This window comes from Photinus pyralis, unplaced genomic scaffold (genome assembly GCF_008802855.1).
Source record: "Photinus pyralis isolate 1611_PpyrPB1 unplaced genomic scaffold, Ppyr1.3 Ppyr1.4_LG9, whole genome shotgun sequence".
In the NCBI taxonomy this organism is placed as follows: Eukaryota; Metazoa; Arthropoda; class Insecta; order Coleoptera; family Lampyridae; genus Photinus; species Photinus pyralis.
The window spans coordinates 822,554-842,095 of NW_022170878.1; the positions used below are offsets into that span (position 1 = coordinate 822,554).

The 19,542-nt window shown below is 37.6% G+C and overlaps 1 protein-coding gene across 3 annotated transcripts; it reads left to right on the forward strand.

Annotated features, from left to right (window-relative positions):
* The first annotated feature begins 529 nt into the window (after positions 1 to 529).
* Positions 530 to 18,387, forward strand: LOC116180373 (rho guanine nucleotide exchange factor 12-like). Of its 3 annotated transcripts, XM_031500337.1 has the most exons (12): positions 530 to 665; positions 717 to 920; positions 1,242 to 1,326; positions 1,384 to 1,718; positions 9,207 to 9,452; positions 9,992 to 10,126; positions 10,175 to 10,387; positions 10,434 to 10,720; positions 17,626 to 17,806; positions 17,856 to 17,967; positions 18,027 to 18,179; positions 18,227 to 18,387. In XM_031500337.1, the coding sequence occupies exons 1-12, from the start codon at positions 588 to 590 to the stop codon at positions 18,370 to 18,372; spliced, it is 2,175 nt and encodes a 724-aa protein (XP_031356197.1). In that variant the 5' UTR covers positions 530 to 587; the 3' UTR covers positions 18,373 to 18,387. The 3 variants fall into 3 exon arrangements, with proteins under 3 accessions (XP_031356197.1, XP_031356196.1, XP_031356198.1); XM_031500336.1 differs by having other exon boundaries at positions 1,242 to 1,718; XM_031500338.1 differs by lacking the exons at positions 1,242 to 1,326; positions 1,384 to 1,718.
* Positions 18,388 to 19,542: the final 1,155 nt, after the last annotated feature.

The window sequence follows — 19,542 nt, forward strand, 5'->3', positions numbered from 1 at the left end:
TTATAAAATTCCAACGTCACTTAAAAACAACCCAAACTACAATCGCACAACGGTCGAGCTAAAAAAAAATTTACAAACGGAAAACCACAAAAAACGGCGTGTGATAACAAAACGCCGTGATCGGTAGGAGCGAGCGACGCGAGCTCCAATCCGATCTAGTTCTTTAGTTAAAATAAACAAAATTCTCTTATCTAAACGCGCACCTGCGACAACATCTGTTTACAGAATTAAATAACTTTTAGCGGTAAGCGCAATTCTTATCTACGACCGGGGAACAACATGAGATAAACTTCTCAAATGTTAACGCAAATAATTTCTAGACGTTCCTGTCCCAATTAAATAAACAATATAAACAAATTATAATGCGGCTTAAACATCATCCAAACTACGGTAATTTACACAACAATATACCGAGCGTTTTCCTTTGGAGCTTCGAGGCGTTAATTTTTGACGAGGCAGAGAATGCCTTATTTTCGAAAAATTTGCATTATTAGCAGTTTAAAAACAACCAATAACCACCATTTTTTCTTGCAGCTTCGGGCCACGTAACACTGACAGTTCAACAAAGATCGGGGGTCCTCAGAACCATGGGGTCCCCCAGTCTTCACACCCGTCCGCTCACGACGCACTCGTCGCAACGGATCACGGGCCCTCAACCAGTTACCGTAAGTACCGTCGAACTCGTCTGCGATTTCTCATCGAGAGTTCCGTTGCAGTACGAGAAGCAATACCAACTGCAGCTGGAGCGCGAACAGCAAATTCGGCTGATGATCGAAAAGGAGCAGCGCTTCATCGATCAGTTGCGTAGCGAAATTGCGGTCTCGCCGAACGACAAGAAGAGCGAGAAGTTAGTTAAGGCGGAAAGTAACCTCCAGAAGCTGCACACGATACTTCAAAATCACGTTCGAACGCAGAACGAGGTAATTTCCGGCCATTACGAATTTGTACATTTTGATAATTGAATGAGTGTTAAAATTGTCGGCTTGGTTGGTAAATGGTTATAATGGTAAACGGTTGGCTTTTGGCTCATTGTATCTGTTACCATTTACACGCTGCATTTTTTATAACAGTAAAGATTGGTGAAAATACTTCCATTTGATCAATCTTTATCGGTGATGTTTCTAATTTTCATTGTATGTGATGTGTAGCTTTTTCCTGGTGCTCCAGGAGAAGGCTAGACACAAATAAATATATGGCTGTTGACACTACACTAACACTGCTTTACTGTCTCTTTCTTACAGCAACGCCTCGATAATTTAGATACACCTCCCCCACTACCGAAAAGTCCACCTCCCAACGTCTCCCATACCTTACCTCCGAAACTTAGTAAGAAACATTCGCAAAGACTGGCACAGGTGCCTTCTTCACACGGCTTTATTTTAGATAACGAAGTGCCTCCTCCCTTACCGAAACGAAATCGTTCACTCGACGCACAAAATAACGCTAAGCCTTTGTATATCAATGGAAAGGTGCCTTTAGATATAAACGCCATGTTTCTTTTTCGCGAAGTACCATCCGAAAACAATAACGCGGAGCCGTCTCCAAATTCCGAACTGATGATCACTAACTCCCTATATTCCGACACGTCCTCCCTTCCGCCGCCACTTCCGCCTCGTCTATCCAACACTGGATGTAGTGATCCCGACGCTGTTAATTCAATAAACAAGCAAATGTCGTACCCACTTGTGGCGACTTGCACAACTCTAGTTAACAACTATGTAAGTAACATTTTTGTAGACGTTTCTAATGCTTTTGTTTTAATTTTTTCTGCCACTACCGGTTAGGACCGATCGGTCTTAGTCGATGTGACAAGTTTTCAGTGTAAAGATTATTTTGCTTGATTTGCAATGATTTAATCAACAATGTAAATACCACTCATTTTTAACTGTCGAAGTAGTAGTTAAAAAAATCGAAGTGTGTAAGAACTGCTTGTTTTCGCAATAGGCGGCTGTTGCGCATCCGTTTGAACGCGCAAAGCAAGCAGGACAGATTCCAGACTATTTGGTTGGAGATCATGATCACATTACAGGATGGTTCAGAGGACATGAGCATAAAAATTCGCTTTGCAGATACAGTGAAAGTTAAATTAACATCCACCTTCCCTGCTTATTCGTGATTCAGAGTAACCGTGAGACCTCTGGTGACAGCACATTGTAATTAAGATTGGTGGGATAAGACCGCCATTTTGTTTCTTTGCAATGGCTAAAAGTAATCAACTTTATAGTTTTTAGGGTCGTAAAAGTAAATACATTTGCAATCAATGTAATTACACTTTAAAGAAACGTCGCATTTTACCACGTTATTTTCAAGAATTTGAAATGTGATACCGGTGTGAAATGAGCGGCCAAAACTGGCGGCCAAAATTTCCGAACATACCCGAAGTGAAAATATACCTTGCCACGCAATTTTGTTTGCTTTTATTAATTTTCCTCTAAATACTAAAGCAATTCTATGTACAATTAAATAGAAAACCCCTCGGAAAACCCTCTCATCAAGCAGAAATACGAGTCAATAAGGGTTGAACCAGCCACCCCTCTCATCATATATCGAGAACGGCACATACTATTACGACCAAATTTTCGTGGATGGCTAATGATAGTTCGAGAATAAATAATCAACAAAAATACCCAGGTGCGCTGTCGTCTTAGGGGTTGAAATAGTCACCCCCCTGTCGTATCTCGAAAACGGCACATACTATCACGATCAACTTTTCGTGGATGGCTAATGATAGTTTGAGAATAAATAATCAACAAAAATACCCAGGTGCACTGCCGTCCAAGGGGTTGAAATAGTCACCCCCTGTCGTATCTCGAAAACTGCGCATACTATCACGACCAAATTTTCGTGGATGGTTAATGATAGTTCGAGAATAAATAATCACTTATAATTGCACAAGAGGTTTGTATTTTACCGAGTAAATTTGGGTTGTTTAGGTAATGAAAATCTGTTACCTAGTAATTAGACGAGAAAAACTGTCAACTAATAAAAATGCGACACCGCAGGTGGAGCATTTTTAGGTTGACAGTTTTTCGAGTCCAATTGCTAAAAGGAAACAGATTTGAATTGCCACAACCCAAATTTACTCGGTTTAAATACAAACCTCGAGTGTAATTCGGCAGGACAATTTAACGAACAAGAAATTCACCAAATTAATCAATTATTGACAGACGTCAAACTAGTCATATGGGAAAGGATAATACGATATTTGGTTCGAAAATGAATAAGTGAAAAAACCACTAGTGCATTTGTCGCTGGAAAAGTTGCAGGTAACTTTTGCCGTTGTCAAAGTGACAATTTCACTGCGGCTTATGCGATTTTTTATACATGAGTTGAATTGTCACTTATAATTGCACAAGAGGTTTGTATTTTACCGAGTAAATTTGGGTTGTTTAGGTAATGAAAATCTGTTGCCTAGCAATTAGACGAGAAAAACTGTCAACTAATAAAAATGTGACACCGCAGGTGGAGCATTTTTAGGTTGACAGTTTTTCGAGTTCAATTGCTAAAAGGAAACAGATTTGAGTTGCAACAACCCAAATTTACTTGGTTTAAATACAAACCTTGAGTGTAATTCGGCAGGACAATTTAACGAACAAGAAATTCACGAGACTAATCAATTATTGACAGACGTCAAACTAGTCATATCGGAAAGGATAATGCGATAATTGGTTCGAAAATGAATAGTGAAAAAACCTTAGACCATATAGTACATGGACTGCTATTCGCCCTATGCTTTCAATACAAAATGGATGGTCACGAATAGAGGGCACTGTAGTCGTGGGTATGTGAATCTCAGGGTAAACTAAAGTCGTGTAAACACCACTAGGATCGCTTAAAGAGCAGCTTTATAGTAACCGCGTAGTACGGGAAGCTTTAAATACCCTTCATTATTTACTATACGTCCACAATAGTTATTTATGTATTAAGGGCATAATAGTGATGTTTATATTCTCGAGGGCGACAAGTTAAAAAGCTCGAGGGCCTATGGCCCGAGAGCTTTTTAGTCGCCCGAGAGTATAGACATCAGTTTATGCCCGTGGTACATATAAAATTTTATGTTTTACAAATAGTTTTCTTCGCCAAAATTCGTTTACAAAATAATTCATTATGTTTGATCGAATATGCGTGGTTCGAATTTGTTAATGTGATAGAAACCATCCAAACGTCAAACGTAATTTTAAATAAACCGATACAACGAAATATCGAAGGATCCTCAGTATTACAATCACTTTTAACGACAATTTATTTTAATCTTACAAAATACATTTTATAGTTAACAAAAATGCATCAAATTCACGTCTTGGGCTTTGAGATAATGCTCTTGGTTTTTTTCCCAACGATCTTGGTGCATAAATAACGATTTTGACATGTTTTGATCAAAATCCATGTGGTCCATAAAAATAGATCAAATTCATGTTTAGATCATTGAGATAATGCTCTTGATCTTTTTCCCAACGATCTTGGTGCATTAATAACGATTTTGACATGTTTTGATCAAAATCCACGTTTTCGCCAAAAATTCATCAAATTCATGTCTTGGGCATTGAGATAATGCGCCTAGTCTTTTTCCCAATGATCTTGGTGCATAAATAACGATTTTGACATGTTTTGATCAAAATCCACGTGGTCGCCAAAAATGCATCAAATTCATGTCTTGGGCATTGAGATAATGCGCTTAGTCTTTTTCCCCACGCTCTTGGTGCATAAATAACGATTTTGACATGTTTTGATCAAAATCCACGTGGTCGCCAAAAATGCATCAAATTCATGTCTTGGGCATTGAGATAATGCGCCTAGTCTTTTTCCCAAAGATCTTGGTGCATAAATAACGATTTTGACATGTTTTGATCAAAATCCACGTTTTCGCCAAAAATTCATCAAATTCATGTCTTGGGCATTGAGATAATGCGCCTAGTCTTTNGCCAAAAATGCATCAAATTCATGTCTTGGGCATTGAGATAATGCGCTTAGTCTTTTTCCCAACGCTCTTGGTGCATAAATAACGATTTTGACATATTTTAATCAAAATCCATGTGGCCTCAGAAAAATAATTTAACATTTTTGAATCACACACATGCGGTTATCAAACGTGCACGTTATCAACTCTTTCAGCATCAAGATAATGCGTTTGAAAGCATTTACAACTCTAAATTCATGTGTAAAGAATAATTTTGGGTACATTTTGCTCTAAAACTTTTGACCGAGACCACAGAGAAGAGTTATATTGAATTGTTACACATCTAAGAGTCATAGGGAATAATCTAGCGAAAGTACGAACTCGATACATGACCTAGGGAATGAAATATGTTAATTTTTATTATATTGAGTTCGCAGTTTTTCCTGTTCCCGATTCACTCGAAGTCGTATAACTTTTGTTCCTGTTGAACCAGCTTCCTGAAAATCAATAGCGTCCGTTCTTAATGTCCAACGTACCCGTATACCAAATTTCAACACAATCGGCCACTTTTAAAAAGAGTTAGAGCGCACACGGACGGACGGACGGACGGACGGACGACAATACAAAACTATAAAGGATCTGAGGATCCTTAATAATTCAATTCATTGTGAATGAGGAGGAAGTTCCAGAAACTATTCGAAATAAGGCCAATCTTGTGATTTAGTAGGTATTGACAATTAGTAATTGACGTTTCTAATTTTCAATTACCTGCAAATATTTGTTTGTTTTGTCATTAAGTATAAATGAGTTACTATGGTGATACTTAATGCCCTAGGGCATGAAGTGGTACTTTATGCCCGCGTATCACAGATATAAAATGTGCTATGATAGGTTAGTAAGACATAAATAAGAATAAGTTTGCTTTTTTTGGGATATCTAGGCGATTAATTAATTGACGTTTGTTAATTTATAGGTTGACAGTCTCAAATCGTGTCTAATCGGACAACTTCGGATAGACTCGTTTACCCTGAAACTCACATACCCAGGCGATGTCCTTGACCATATTTTAGTTACAATTAGCAGTCCATGTACTATAATGGTCTAAGGAAAAAACCACTAGTGCATTTGTCGCTGGAAAAGATGCAGGTAACTTTTGCCGCTGTCAAAGTGACAATTGCACTGCGGCCTATGCGATTTTTTATACATGAGTTGAATTGTCAACAAAATATCCAGGTGCACTGCCGTCCAAGAGGTTGAAATAGTCACCCCCTGTCGTATCTCGAAAACGGCACATACTATCACGATCAAATATTCATGGATGGTTAATGATAGATTGAGAATAAATAATCACAAAAAATAAAGAATAACGAAACATATTTAGGAAATTGTGTAAAAAAATTACCAACGATACCTACAAGACATCCTATTTATTGTTTATTCTTCCACATAGGTACCAACAACAGCTTGTATAGTTAATGATTAAATATTCAAACACAATTAGTACAAAGAATGTTTATATTCGATTACACTTTGTTTTATATAATTTATACTTATAGCGTAAAAAGTAATAAACCCATAAAGACAGTCTAAAAAAGCGGCAGAGGACCTCGGTGTGACCCCACAGAGTAATTGGATTTGACCCATTTTCAATTGGTTTGTTACATGTGGCATATGGCATACCGGCTTTATGGCTCAGTGGTAAGAGCGTTGGGTTATAAATCCGGAGGTCGGGTGTTCGAACCTGGGTTGAGGTGAATTTTTCATCTGTGGCGGAGATGTAAATTACCTTAGACCAGTTCCGAGCATTCTACCGGCTACTCCGAATTAGGTTTTCCTGCAGTTTTCCTAATTCGCAAGGTAAATACCGGAGTAGTACCTATAGACCAACTTAAGACCTTCTGCAGAGGCACCTCTAAATAGCATTATGCGGGTCACTCTGTAATTGGGCGCATGCCTGTTGAGGGCCCAAAACTAAGAGAGGAATAATAAATAAATAAATAAATATAAGTCTACTGTGCAAAGTTTGAGCCGAATAGGTTGAATCGTTTGGCAGGGACAGAGAAGCGTGACCCCAAGGGGTCATTGGATTTGACCCATTTACTTCTTGACGTAAACATAATAAAGAAATACATTTTTTGATTCCCCTTATTAACGGGAATTACATATAGGTCAACTGTGCAAAGTTTGAACCAAACCGGTCCAAGCGTTTGACAGTTATCGTGTTCACGGACAGACGGACACCATCAGAGTTGGACTGGGTCAAGCATAGAGTGACCCGGTGACCCAGTTAGTTTACTGACCCAATGACCCGGTGACCCAGCTTGACCCGGTGACCCAACTTGACCTAGTGACCCAGCTTGATCCGGTGACCCAGCTTGACCCGGTGACCCAGCTTGACCCAGTGACCCGGTGGCCCAGTAATTAAATTATTGTTAGGTATCATCCAAAACAATTTCAAGTAACTTTTAATTTAAAAAAAAAACTTCCTCAATAATATTAGGCAACAAGCACGTAGCCCAATTTCATTCAAGAGAACTAATACCTAAAAAAATCAAATGCATTTGCTTATAGTTTGTAGTCAATGAAAGTATTTAGAGAAAAGATTTATTTTGATTAAGCTAACTAGTAGAAAAAAATTAAATGTGAATGAACACCTGTAAGCAAACTGGTAAGCCCTGAAGCAAAGAAATAACATTATTCTAATACAATTCGGGACATGGAAAGTTTTTTACGGCAGTATTAAAGCAAACATCACAGAAATGGCAGTTGTCAAGCAATCGAGTATTATTTTCAACAAACCAGCATTAAGCATTTATTTCATAATCTGTACACTTGAACCGAGGGCACTGACTTAACTGCGTTATTCGATCAAACTAGGTGATTGGGTCGAATTGGGTCCCCGGGTGAAATTGGGTCGGTGGGTCAAACTGGGTTAAGTTGGGTCACTGGGTCAAACTGGGTCACTGGGTCTAACTGAAAAGAGTATGACGTGACCCAGCGACCCAGTGACCCAGTTTAATTTAGTGACCCAGTTGACCCAGTGACCCAGTCCAACTCTGGACACCATCGACTCCCCTATAAAGCTTGCATCGCTTAGCTCTGCCGCTTAATAAACATCCACACAGTATAAGTGTAAATTTATGCACATTATTAAAAGACGAGTTAAAAGACAAATATGTGGAAAATTCCTATTCATTAGACAGCAAAAGGAATACTATGCGATCAAAAAAAAGTTGCCGTTGAGTGACCTCTGGAACTTTTGTTTACATGGGTAATCATATTTAACTTCAACTTCCAAAGGGGACACCACGTCAATCCTTTTTTGATCGCCAGTTACAGTAAGACGCAGTGGTAATTGGTCATTAGCCATCCACGAAAATTTGATCGTGATAGTATGTGCCGTTTTTGAGATATGATGAGAGGAGTGGCTTGTTCAACCCTTATTGATTCGTATTTCTGCTTGATGAGAGGGTTTTCTATTTAATTGTACATATAATTGCTTTAGTATTTAGAGGAAAATTAATAAAAGCAATGTTCGAAAATTTTGGCCGATCATTTCACAACGGTAAATGTGATCAGTGTAATTACGCAACCAACAGTAAGGATAATTTAAGAAATCGACGTATAACTCATAATATTTCCAAAGTTTTTAATTGTGAATAGTGCAGTTACACCCAACCAGCAATAAGGGCAAATTAAAGAATCATCGTCTAACGCGTCCAAAGTTTTTAATTGTGCACAGTGCAATTACACAACAAAAACACTCATTCTTTGACACACTCTGCTAGGAATAACTTTTTTTTAACATTTAAGCGTCACATTTTAACACACAGTCTCGATAAGCATAAGTTAAAGTGGCATATTCACATAGAAGGATGTTACGTGCACTCTGTGCGATTAGGTCTGCCACAAATAGTAAGAAACACATCGAAAAATTAATTTGTGGTCAGTGTAATTATGCCAGGAATAGTAACGCTGTTTTTAAGCATAATCGACGTAAGGGAATGTCGGCGAGAGATTATGGATTTATATTTTCCAGTCGCAAAAACGGCAGGATACACTCAATTCACTTTCAAAATAGTTCAATTTACTTAACCTGCAAGAATGTTTACAAACCGCTACACGCCATTGTAAATTACACCAGCCTCTAGTGTTAATCTCAATCGCGAATTTCAATTTTAATCTGAAAATTTAAAAATTGAAATTAATGAAACATCCTGTAGATTTGCGCAATGAATAAGATCTAAACCACGCAGTCGCCGCTTTATACCGTAGCGCATTAATGGGCCAATAACGTATTTTTTTTCAGTCTCCAAATCATACGCACCATCGTACAAAGTCGAGTCCGGATTCTCTTTGCGCGATATCGCCCGCCGAGGCGTCACGGCGGTTAATCGCCTCGGAGAGCATGAACGATTTGAGTCGAACGGAAATTTGGGAGTCGGCGCCGACGCCGCCCGGAACGCCGCCGCCTCCGTATCCTAGTCCGGTACCCGGTCGAAAGCAGTACAGTAATCGAAACTCGGCTGATGACTGTGATCTTACATTTGAGGAGGTAGGTGAATGTACTTTTTTGAATTGTTTCCTCTTTAGCTTAATTTCATTCCATACCCCCCAAACCCCCCAGTACTATTTTCTTCCACAACGATAGAGCAAGTTCGATTGTGTTTTCTCGCAAATTATCGTATGAGTGACCATTAGACGTTTTTGTGGGAGGACATAGTTTCGGGGGATAAGGAATACTCCCTAGCGGTACTCTCAGCAAAGGAGGATGAAATCCCAGTAAAAAATTGAGACGTAAAATGCGCCTTGAGGCTTGCGTGAAGGAATCCGCCAACAGGGGTCGCCACAGACGAAAGGACAGATAATTTAAAATGTTCCAGAGAATCTCAAACAAAAATTACAGTGACTGTCATCCAATTAATAAGGTTAAGTACTTGGGGAAAATTATCACATGTCACAGAACTCTCTTGAAACAGAGAGCACCTGTTCTCTGTGCCTAAGTTCTGAAACAGAAACTAAATTGTTCTCACCAGAAACAAAGAGGGACTATGTATTGTTTTCTCATTCTTTGATGGTTCTTATTTTTTCCAGAATATTATGGAAACCTCTTTGGGCCTAATGGGACGAGTATTGGCCAACAGCTCGCCGATTCACGCGGCGACCTCCCAAACCGCCCAACAGCCGATCATCAGTATGGAGGACGACGAGATCTCCGATCCCGAAGTGGTAAGTTCCTTCACGTAAATACCTCGAAAATGTAACAATGACCTTCAGGGCCAGTTGGAGGATCACGGTCCGTTCAAATCGCTGTCCCGACTCTGGGAACATACCCCTCACCTAGCTGTGTTCATGAATTACGTGTTATCAAACTCGGATCCCAGTAGCCTACTATTTTATTTAATCACCGACCTGTACAAAGAGGGCAACGCGAAGGAGATGCGAAAGTGGGCGTTCGAGATCCACTCGAGCTTCCTCGTACCGGGCGCCGTAAGTATTTCGATTAACGTCGCACGAGCTAACCCTTAACTTGCAGCATCTCCGCCTGAGCAACGTCGACGAGAATATCGCACGCGAAATCGACGACGTTCTCACGCACGAATTCGACAAGGAGGAGATACTGCGTCGAATATTCTGGAAGGCGCGCACGAGGGCGAAGGAGGAGCTGACGCGGCAGCTCGCCGACTTTCAGCAGAAGCGCACGGCGGGACTGGGCACGATTTTTGGTCCTAACGACGCGATGATGGCCGAAATTAGTCAGGATAAGGCCAAGGAGGTGAAGTTGTACGAAAGTTTACTGTTGGACAAACTCGATCCGTACCTGTAAGTTGCTGCTTTCTGCTCTTTCAATTTCTGAGTCACTTTCTTAATTTTCTCTGTACGTCTTTCTTCATTTATTCATCTGTTATAATCATTATATAATACCTTTTTTAGCGCATTTTCACAAAAACAAAAAAAATGCGCTATTGTGGCCACTTTGTCCGTCCGTCCATCTTAAGAGCTATTGTTTTACTTTTTTTGCTATTTGGTTCGTTATGGTGGGAGGAAGGAATTTTTTCTGCGTTTATTGCTAAAAAAGTTATTGTAAAAAAACCAAAAAACCGTTTTTTACATGTTCCATAATTTTACAGTTATAATTTTGTATTGCTGTCTGTCTGTTAGTCTGTCCGTCTCTTCCTATGTCTGTTTGTCCATCTATCTTTCCGTGTGAATGATAACTTTGTTTAGAAATGTCCGATCGCTTTTATATCTCCGTTAGTTATGAACTAAATTGCATGAAATTCAATATGGGCATAGTAGGCTAGTCAAAATGGGTGGTTGAAGTAGAAAAAATTAGTAACAAAGTGATCTCTGCGGAAATGAGTGCTCAATAGGATCCTTATTAACTCCTCAAAAATCGCACTTTGTCGCATTGGTAGAACTTAGAAAAAAATGGCCACCATGTTGATTTTTGTTGAAATTATTAAATATCTCGTAAAGTATGCATTTAATTAAAAAAACTCAAAAGATCATTTTTATAGAGAATCAAAATATACCACCAATGCGATTTTTGAGGGATTAATAAGGACCCTATTGAGTACTCATTTCCGCAGAGATTACTTTGTTACTAATTTTTTCTACTTCACTTGTATAAACCTGCCTAGATTGACCAGCCTATAGCTTTAGCCATATAATACGCAATGCCAAAAGTTGAGTCAAATCGATTCAAAATTCCCAGTGCCCCGACCATTTATAAACCGAATTGCAAACTTTTTTAATTATAAAAGTATTTCAATGACATTTGATACATAGCCACTTGAAACAAAGGAACATCTAACGTTAGTGTCAAAATTTAGGTTTGCGCATGCGCAGTGGCAACTTTCTTATTTATGAAAGCATTGAAATGAAATTCTTTTTATAAACGGAAATTGAAGTAGCATTTCAAAAATGGATTGCACATTTGCAACGCTATCTTTCATATTTGTGGCCGGGTTTTTACGATTTTAACAGAAATTGCATCTTACAAATGGAAAATGAATGCAAGTGAAAATGCGCTTTTTGTAAATCGTTTACGATTACTTTTTTAACTTGTTTTGAAACTTGAAACTTTGACATATGCCTGGCGTCGCCGCCTCTGCCATCTTAAATTTCTTTTTGTATTTGCTCTTTTTTTTAGTTGTGTAATTACGTTTATTGTTGCATTTTTGTTCAAATGTTTCATCTGTAAATTCCGAAATTTACGTTAAGAGGTCATTATTTGCAGTGCCTTTGCTGGCCAAGCCACTTTTGTTACTTCTCTTTCCCTATTTAACAGACCGAATGGTTTTGAAAATGTATTAAGCGGCAGAGCAAAGTGATGGAAGCTTTGTAGGGAACTCGATAGTGTCCGATAACTGCCAAACGCTTGGCCCAATTCGGTTCAAACTTTGTACAGTTGACCTATATACCACATGTAACAAGCCTATTGAAAATGGATCAAATCCAATGACCCCATAAGGTCATACCAAGGTGTTCTGCCGCTTTTTTAGATCCGCCTTCGGGGTTTATTTTTATCTTCTTTCCGTACTAAGGTCATAAAATCTTATTTCAAATTATGTTCTGTCCCAATCTGCCAGCTCCAAATTTTGAACAGGTGAAATGATTTTCAAAAAAGTCAAATTTACACAGCATTATTTCACCTGAAATCTTGAGAGAAGATTCGCTGGTATCCACGCCGCTGGATCCCCTATTCTATGCATGACCGCTTAGTGGAGCGGTGTAGGTACTTGGTATAACCCTGTTCATATTCGAGTCCAATAATACTTATTTATTATACAAGACGATAAAGGGATATTTTAACCATTGAGTGAAAGACTTTCACGAGATGGTTAGTTTCCCTTTATCGTCGTGTACAATACAAAAGTTTATTTTGTAGCAGAAGCAATATAAATCATTGTAAAACTTTGGAGAATTCTGAATTTAATTTAGAGACATCAAAAATAGCAAGCCTAGGTTCAGCCGTCGTGATCGTTTCTATAGAAACAGAACTGTCATATGTTCTGGACGTCAGTTTATATAGTGCATTTGAAATAAGAATGACGGATGTCATTAGATTGCACACTCATTTGTTTCACTTTATCTACCTTTACGGTTAAAGAACGGCTTAGTCTACTCATTCAAACCTATTAAAATGTCATTTTAACATTTGCTAGAAAATAAAAAATTATGGATGGTGTAAAAAAATAACCCTTTCCTTTACTTTTGTAGTTGTATATAAAATTTGAGTCACGACAAACTTTATGAAAAGCAAAAGCCTAAAGCGCAAGCATAAAATATGTGAATTATTAAAGAATATGTATTTGGATGTAATGGGTGAAAGTAAGCATTCAAAAAACTACAAACAGATATTTTTTGAAAATTTAAATTTAAAAAAATTATGTTCGTCACTTTGTGAAGTATCAATGTAATTTTGAAAAAGATTATTTTGGGGCTTTGTCATTATTTGTTTAGGAACTACCTTTTTTTTTAATGCATTAGTGTTACAATATCAAAAAGGTCTAGTTTTTCGATTTTTAAAAACAAATTGTAAAAATGTGGTAATTTATCATATAGGGATCAGTTTTCAAAAACCAAGTGGTCTTTTAAAAATTGGATTTGTAGTGTTGTCACTATTTCCATGTAGTCTATCTCTTTTTTTAATGCATCATGGTTACACTAAAAAATGTTTAGTTCAGCTATTTGGATCTGTCCTGCCTACGATCTTATCGTTTTAAAGTATAAGAACCTTTTTAAAGTACACAGATCCGTTTTTCAAAAATTAAACAAATTTTGAAAAATTATTGTTTTGTCTTCTTAAGGTTTTTGCAAAACTACTCTGTCTATTTTTTTAGTGGATCTACATTGCAGTTTGAAAATATTCTATTACTTTTTTATGAGAATGAATTTAACGATTTTTGAAAAATTATTTTGTGCATTAGTCACTATTTTCCCTGCTATTTTCCTATGTTTTAATATCAGTGTTATAATATGAAAGTGTACCGGGTGACCCAATAAGACTGTTCCTCGGCCATATCTCGGGAACAGTTCGTCGTATGACTTAGGGGTAAAAAAAATTATTGAGTAATCGGTTATGAAGAATCGCTGGAAAATATTTTGAAGTTCTAAAAATGACCACCAGAGGGCGTAACTGCCATCTTAAATTTTAAAATTGCGTTTTCTTTAAATTTCGTCTAATAAACTAAAAAATTTTTTTTCACATTTTTAAAGAGCGTGGGGCGTTCAATTGTTTTTGCAATAACCTGCTTTAACTTCTTAACCGTTTGACCGATTGTAACAAATTTCGTATCCTTGAAAAGAGCATTCCTTGGGCAACAAGAATTTTGGGTCATAGTGTCAAAACTAGCCCCCTAGCGGAGAAGGATTCAACTAAATTAACTATATTGGTTGATTCTCATTGCCCAAGGAATGCTCTTTTCAACCATACCAAACTTGTTAAAATCGGTCAAACGGTTAAGGAGGTAAAGCAGGTTATTGCAAAAACAATTGAATGCCCCACACCATCTTTGTTTTTGAAATAACTGAGTTTTTGTTTTTACGAAAATGATAAACTGGTTCTCCTTTGTGAAAAATTTTTTTTAGTTTATTATGCGAAATTTAAAGACAATGCAATTTTAAAATTTAAGATGGCAGTTACGCCCTCTGTTGGTCATTTTTAGAACTTGAAAATATTTTCCAGCGATTCTTCGTGACCGATTTACCCCTTTTTTTCTTACCCCTAAGTCATATGACGAACGGTTCTCGAGATATGGCCGAGGAACAGTTTTATTGGGTCACCCGGTACATAAATGAATTTGTTTTTCAAAAATTAAATGATTTTGAAAAATTATTTTTATGGCCTTTGTTGCTTTCTGTTCACTATATACCTGCTTTTGAATTGCATAAATAATTGAGTATATATTTTAAGGTATACACTGTATCCAGGGTAAGGATGTCGATCATAGGAATCTCCGAAACCATAGAAGATACGAAGATGGTCAAATTAGAGAAAAGATGGGCAATTAAAGAGTTATGATCATGCTTTAAAGAAAACCAGAACATTCCGATTACTTGCGAAGATATGCCAAAAAAACCGAAATTTGCGGATTTTGTTTTTATTTTTTTCTGGTGTTATTTGAATAAATACAAAAAAATAAAACACACTTTCCCATTGTTACGTTTTGAGCTCTACAAGATAGCCTTTTCAATACAACGTTTAGTTTCGGAGAATATGAGCCATAAAAAAAAGTACATACTGTATTGAGTAGCATTTTTTATTATGAGTACATCAATATATTGTACAAAAAAAAAACAAAAGTTGGCAACTCTGTTGGTTTCAACAGGATGGTGCACCGGCGCACAACATCCTAATTGTGTGAATATCGAGGAAATTTTCTGGAAATTGGAATATTCTCGCTCGATTAGGGCGTTATGAGCGGGTGCACCATCTTGTTCAAACCAACAGTTTCTTTTGTGTGCGCCATATATCGTTGTATTCGTACTAAAAACTATTACTCAATACGGTATGTACTTTTTTTACGGGCCATATAAAAAAATAAAAACGAAATTGGCAAATTTCGCTTTTTCTGGCATATCTTGGGAAGTAATCGGAATTTATTGGTTTTCTTTAAAGCATTATAATTGTTTAATTGCGCATCTTTTCTCTAATTCGACCATCGTCATATCTTCTATGCTTTCCAAGATCCCAAGGATGGACATCCTTATCTTGGGACACAGTGTATACATAGATATAGTCACCCATTTACTTTCAATAATTAAAGGATTTATGGCTCAGAAAGGATTTATGGCTCAGTGGTAAGAGAATTGGGTTATAAATCCGGAGGTCGGGTGTTCGAACCTGGGTTGAGGTGAATTTTTCATCTGTGGCGGAGATGGAAATTACCTTAGACCAATTCCGAGCATTCTACCGGCTACTCCGAATTAGGTTTTCCTGCAGTTTTCCTAATTCGTAAGGTAAATACCGGAGTAGTATAGACCAACTTAAGACCTTCTGCAGAGGCACCTCTAAATAGCATTATGCGGGTCATGCCTGTTGAGGGCCCAAAACAAGAGAGGGATAATAAATAAATAAATAAATAAATAAGAGCAACCGCGCCAACATATTTAACACTGAGATGTACAGGGTGGCCAAATAAGAATGCGAGGTATACTGTATCTGGAAACCTGTCCATCGTAGAGGCCTGCGGTAAAAAAAGTTATTACTAAAACGGCCACGAGAAAAACCTGGAAAATATTTTTAAGTTTCTCAAATGGTCGCTAGGGGGCGTAACTGCAATCTGGAATCTAAAGTCACTAAATATAGAAAGTTCCGCAATCCATTGGGCTCGTGTGTTAGAGAGAGAACGCATGATTTTTGCCCAAAAATGGCGGACGTTACCAGATTCTAGTAACTTTAAGGTTAAGGATTGTTCCACCTGTTTGGAGATACCTGTATATATTTTTTATAAAACATGACAGTACTATGAAGTTAGGTTATAAAGAAATTACAGCTATTCAGATTTTATTTGTCAATTTTTTTAAGTTGGCAGCAAATTTGCCCAAAAATGGCGGATGATTGCGGTACTTTCTATATCTAGTGACATTACTGGAATCTAAAAAAGTGATGTTTCTGTGAATTCCGCTATTATTAACCTAACAAAAAAATGTCCAGATATGTGAAACTAACAAAACTTCAAATATTATAATATTTGTAGCAGAAGAATAACTCTTTTCAATTAACCCGAGTTTGTTAAAATCGGCTCAGTCATTTCGAAGATACAGGGTGTTCTTTACGGAAACCTTTGAATACCCCCACCACTTCATTTTTAGAGATACAGGAAAAATTGTCAAACAAAAAAGGTTCAGATTATCGTCGTCTTCAAAGACTGGTCATTTTTTTGTTAGGTTAATATAGCGGAATTCACAGAAAAATCACATTTTTAGATTCCAGATTGCAGTTACGCCCCCTAGCTCTCATTTCAGAAATATTTTCCAGGTTTTTCTCGTGGCCGTTTTAGTAATAACTTTTTTTACCGCAAGCCTCTACGATTGATAGATTCTCAGATACAATATCTCGCATTCTTAGTTGGCCACTCTGTACTTTGCACTTAAGTAGAACATGGCATATTCGCAACAGCATATTAATATACGAGACTACCAAGAATTTAAAATGTATCCGGTGTGACTATGCAACGAGTGTTCTAATTATAAAACACATTATTAATATACAAGATCACCAAGTATTTAAACTGTGCCCAATGCACGTTCGTCACCAACCATATATTCAGTCTCAAAGTACTTCTTAACATCTAACATTTGTCCCGCCAACGATTTAAAATGTGACCGCTGTGATTTGGTCACCAATACAAATCCAATTTTAAAACACATTTGTTAATACCACAAGCCTAGTAATAATTTTAAATGCATGAACTACAACACCGTCAACCTCTTTCTGTCCTAAGCGCCGTAAAGTAAAATTCCATAAACCCCGCGAAATTCATGTCTTGCACAAATCTTCATTCTATAGTCTTGATTGGTGTTTCTTGGTATTATCTGTCATTTTCTGGTATTGTGTACTTTTCTTCTTCAATGTTCTATACATAAGAATATCAAAAGATTATCTAAGAAAACCAAAAAAGTACCATAGATTATCGCGTCTATAGGATTAAGTGGTAGAACAACATTATTTTTAATCAATATTATCGTCCATTGTCTACTAAGTGATTTTTTTCCAGGGATGAATTGGATCGTGACAACTACGATCCGCGCCGCTACTTAACGGCGGCCGCTCTCGCGACGGTAATCACGCGCGTATTCGGCGTGAGGCCGGCCGGTCACGCCCTAGACCGTTTTCCGACGTTCGTCAACAAGGAGAAGTCATTTCGTACAAAATTCATCGGGAGGTACTCGAGAAAGGTTTGTTCACGCCTTGTAAAGTGCAACGTTAGTCATAATTTACTTGCAGCTAATACTGTTAGGACATCAATTCGTAGCCCAACCGTACTTCACTGTGATACCGTGCAACCACTGTCATCAGATTATTTCCGGGATAGCGCCTCAGGGCTATCAGTGTGCAGGTAAGACGCTCCGCCCCCCGATTTTCATTTCGTGCGTAACCGATCGGTGTCAATTTTAGCGTGTCTCATCAACCTTCATCGGTTGTGCGTGAAATTGTACGACGACACGTGCCCTGGCCCGATCAATAAGAAGGATAGGGGTATTGGAAAGTTGATGGATCGAATACACAGCAGGGATCATCGGAGGAAGCCCAGCGCCAACTTCATTCAAAGTGAGTTCGATGGTTTTTTGTAATTTTACTGATTTATGTCTTTGCAGTGGAGAAAGAGAGAAGGTTGGCAGAGGAGAGAGACGCCGGATTGGATTTGGATATATTAGGTAAGTTTCGCCATTTGATGAATTTGTCTGTTGCCTTATTGTTGAACGTCGCACCAACCATCCATGAAAGCGTTGATTATTTTTGAAAAATTTAAATGAACCACCCTGTATATAAATACATCCATATTTAGTGCAAAGTTACTGAAGACACATTTACGTTTTATTGATTTTATTGTTTTTTGAGAAATGGAAAAGTCTTGGCTTTCTGCAGCAAGGTTTTGATAAATTACTTAGCGTGTCGCTGGTCAGGTTGCAGATTCCATTGAGCGGCTCTACTTGTATCTTCCCGTTGATTTATGACTTACTTTATGTGGCCTCTGGCAACTTTATTGAGCATATTCTTGTGCTGGTCGTTAACCCTAAATAAATGTAATGTAATCTGCTCTTCAAAATTTGACTCCAGAATTTTTAGATACTAACACTTTAATAGATCGTAACAAGCTAGAAAATTCTGTCGCATAATTGGAAAATGCAGAGCTTTGGCCTTTTATACTTTATTCTGTAATGTTCGTTCCATGTTTCGAGTATTTTTTTGTCTGTTAGTGTTTCTCTCTGCTTATTTTTAATTGCTTCTATTTCTTTCCCTTTTATTTTCCCTTAATCTTTTTTTCTCGTCCTGAATTTTCTATAGGTACTGTTCTGTGTTCTTCTCCAAACTCCTTCCACGATTCTTACTTTGCTTTTTTCATTTCATTTTTCACTGTATTTCTCCTTCAAATATATTCCTCTTTGGCTTTCTGTGTTTTTGTTTCTAAATATCAACACATTTTACCTTGTAGGAGCATGAAAACTTTGTGTTCCAACTGAAATTTGTCAACATTTTTTTGGGAGAGGATCTCCGGACCCCCCCACTACTGGGGGTACATATCTCTCGGTCAGGATATACCCCATATGTCTCTTATTTTTCTTTTTTATATATGACAACTCTAACCAGCCACCGCGCCGCTCTCTGTTGCACACCTGTTAAGTTAGGTTAGGAACGTTTGTTTTTCCAAAGCACTCTTCTACAAAAAATGAAAAATTGTATTTTTAGAAAAAAATATTAAATTGAGCCACCACACTATGTGTGATACAAAAAAATGCCAAAATCCAAAATGGCGCTTTAAGAAAAGATAAAGTTGCTACCACGGACCTCTTAAAAAAAATGGACTGCCAATACAATATTCCACATTTGACTAATATGTGATAGTCGCCATCGCGTGTTTTTTTAAGTTGGTAGTGACAGATATTAATTAATTTTATATTGGCAAACTTGC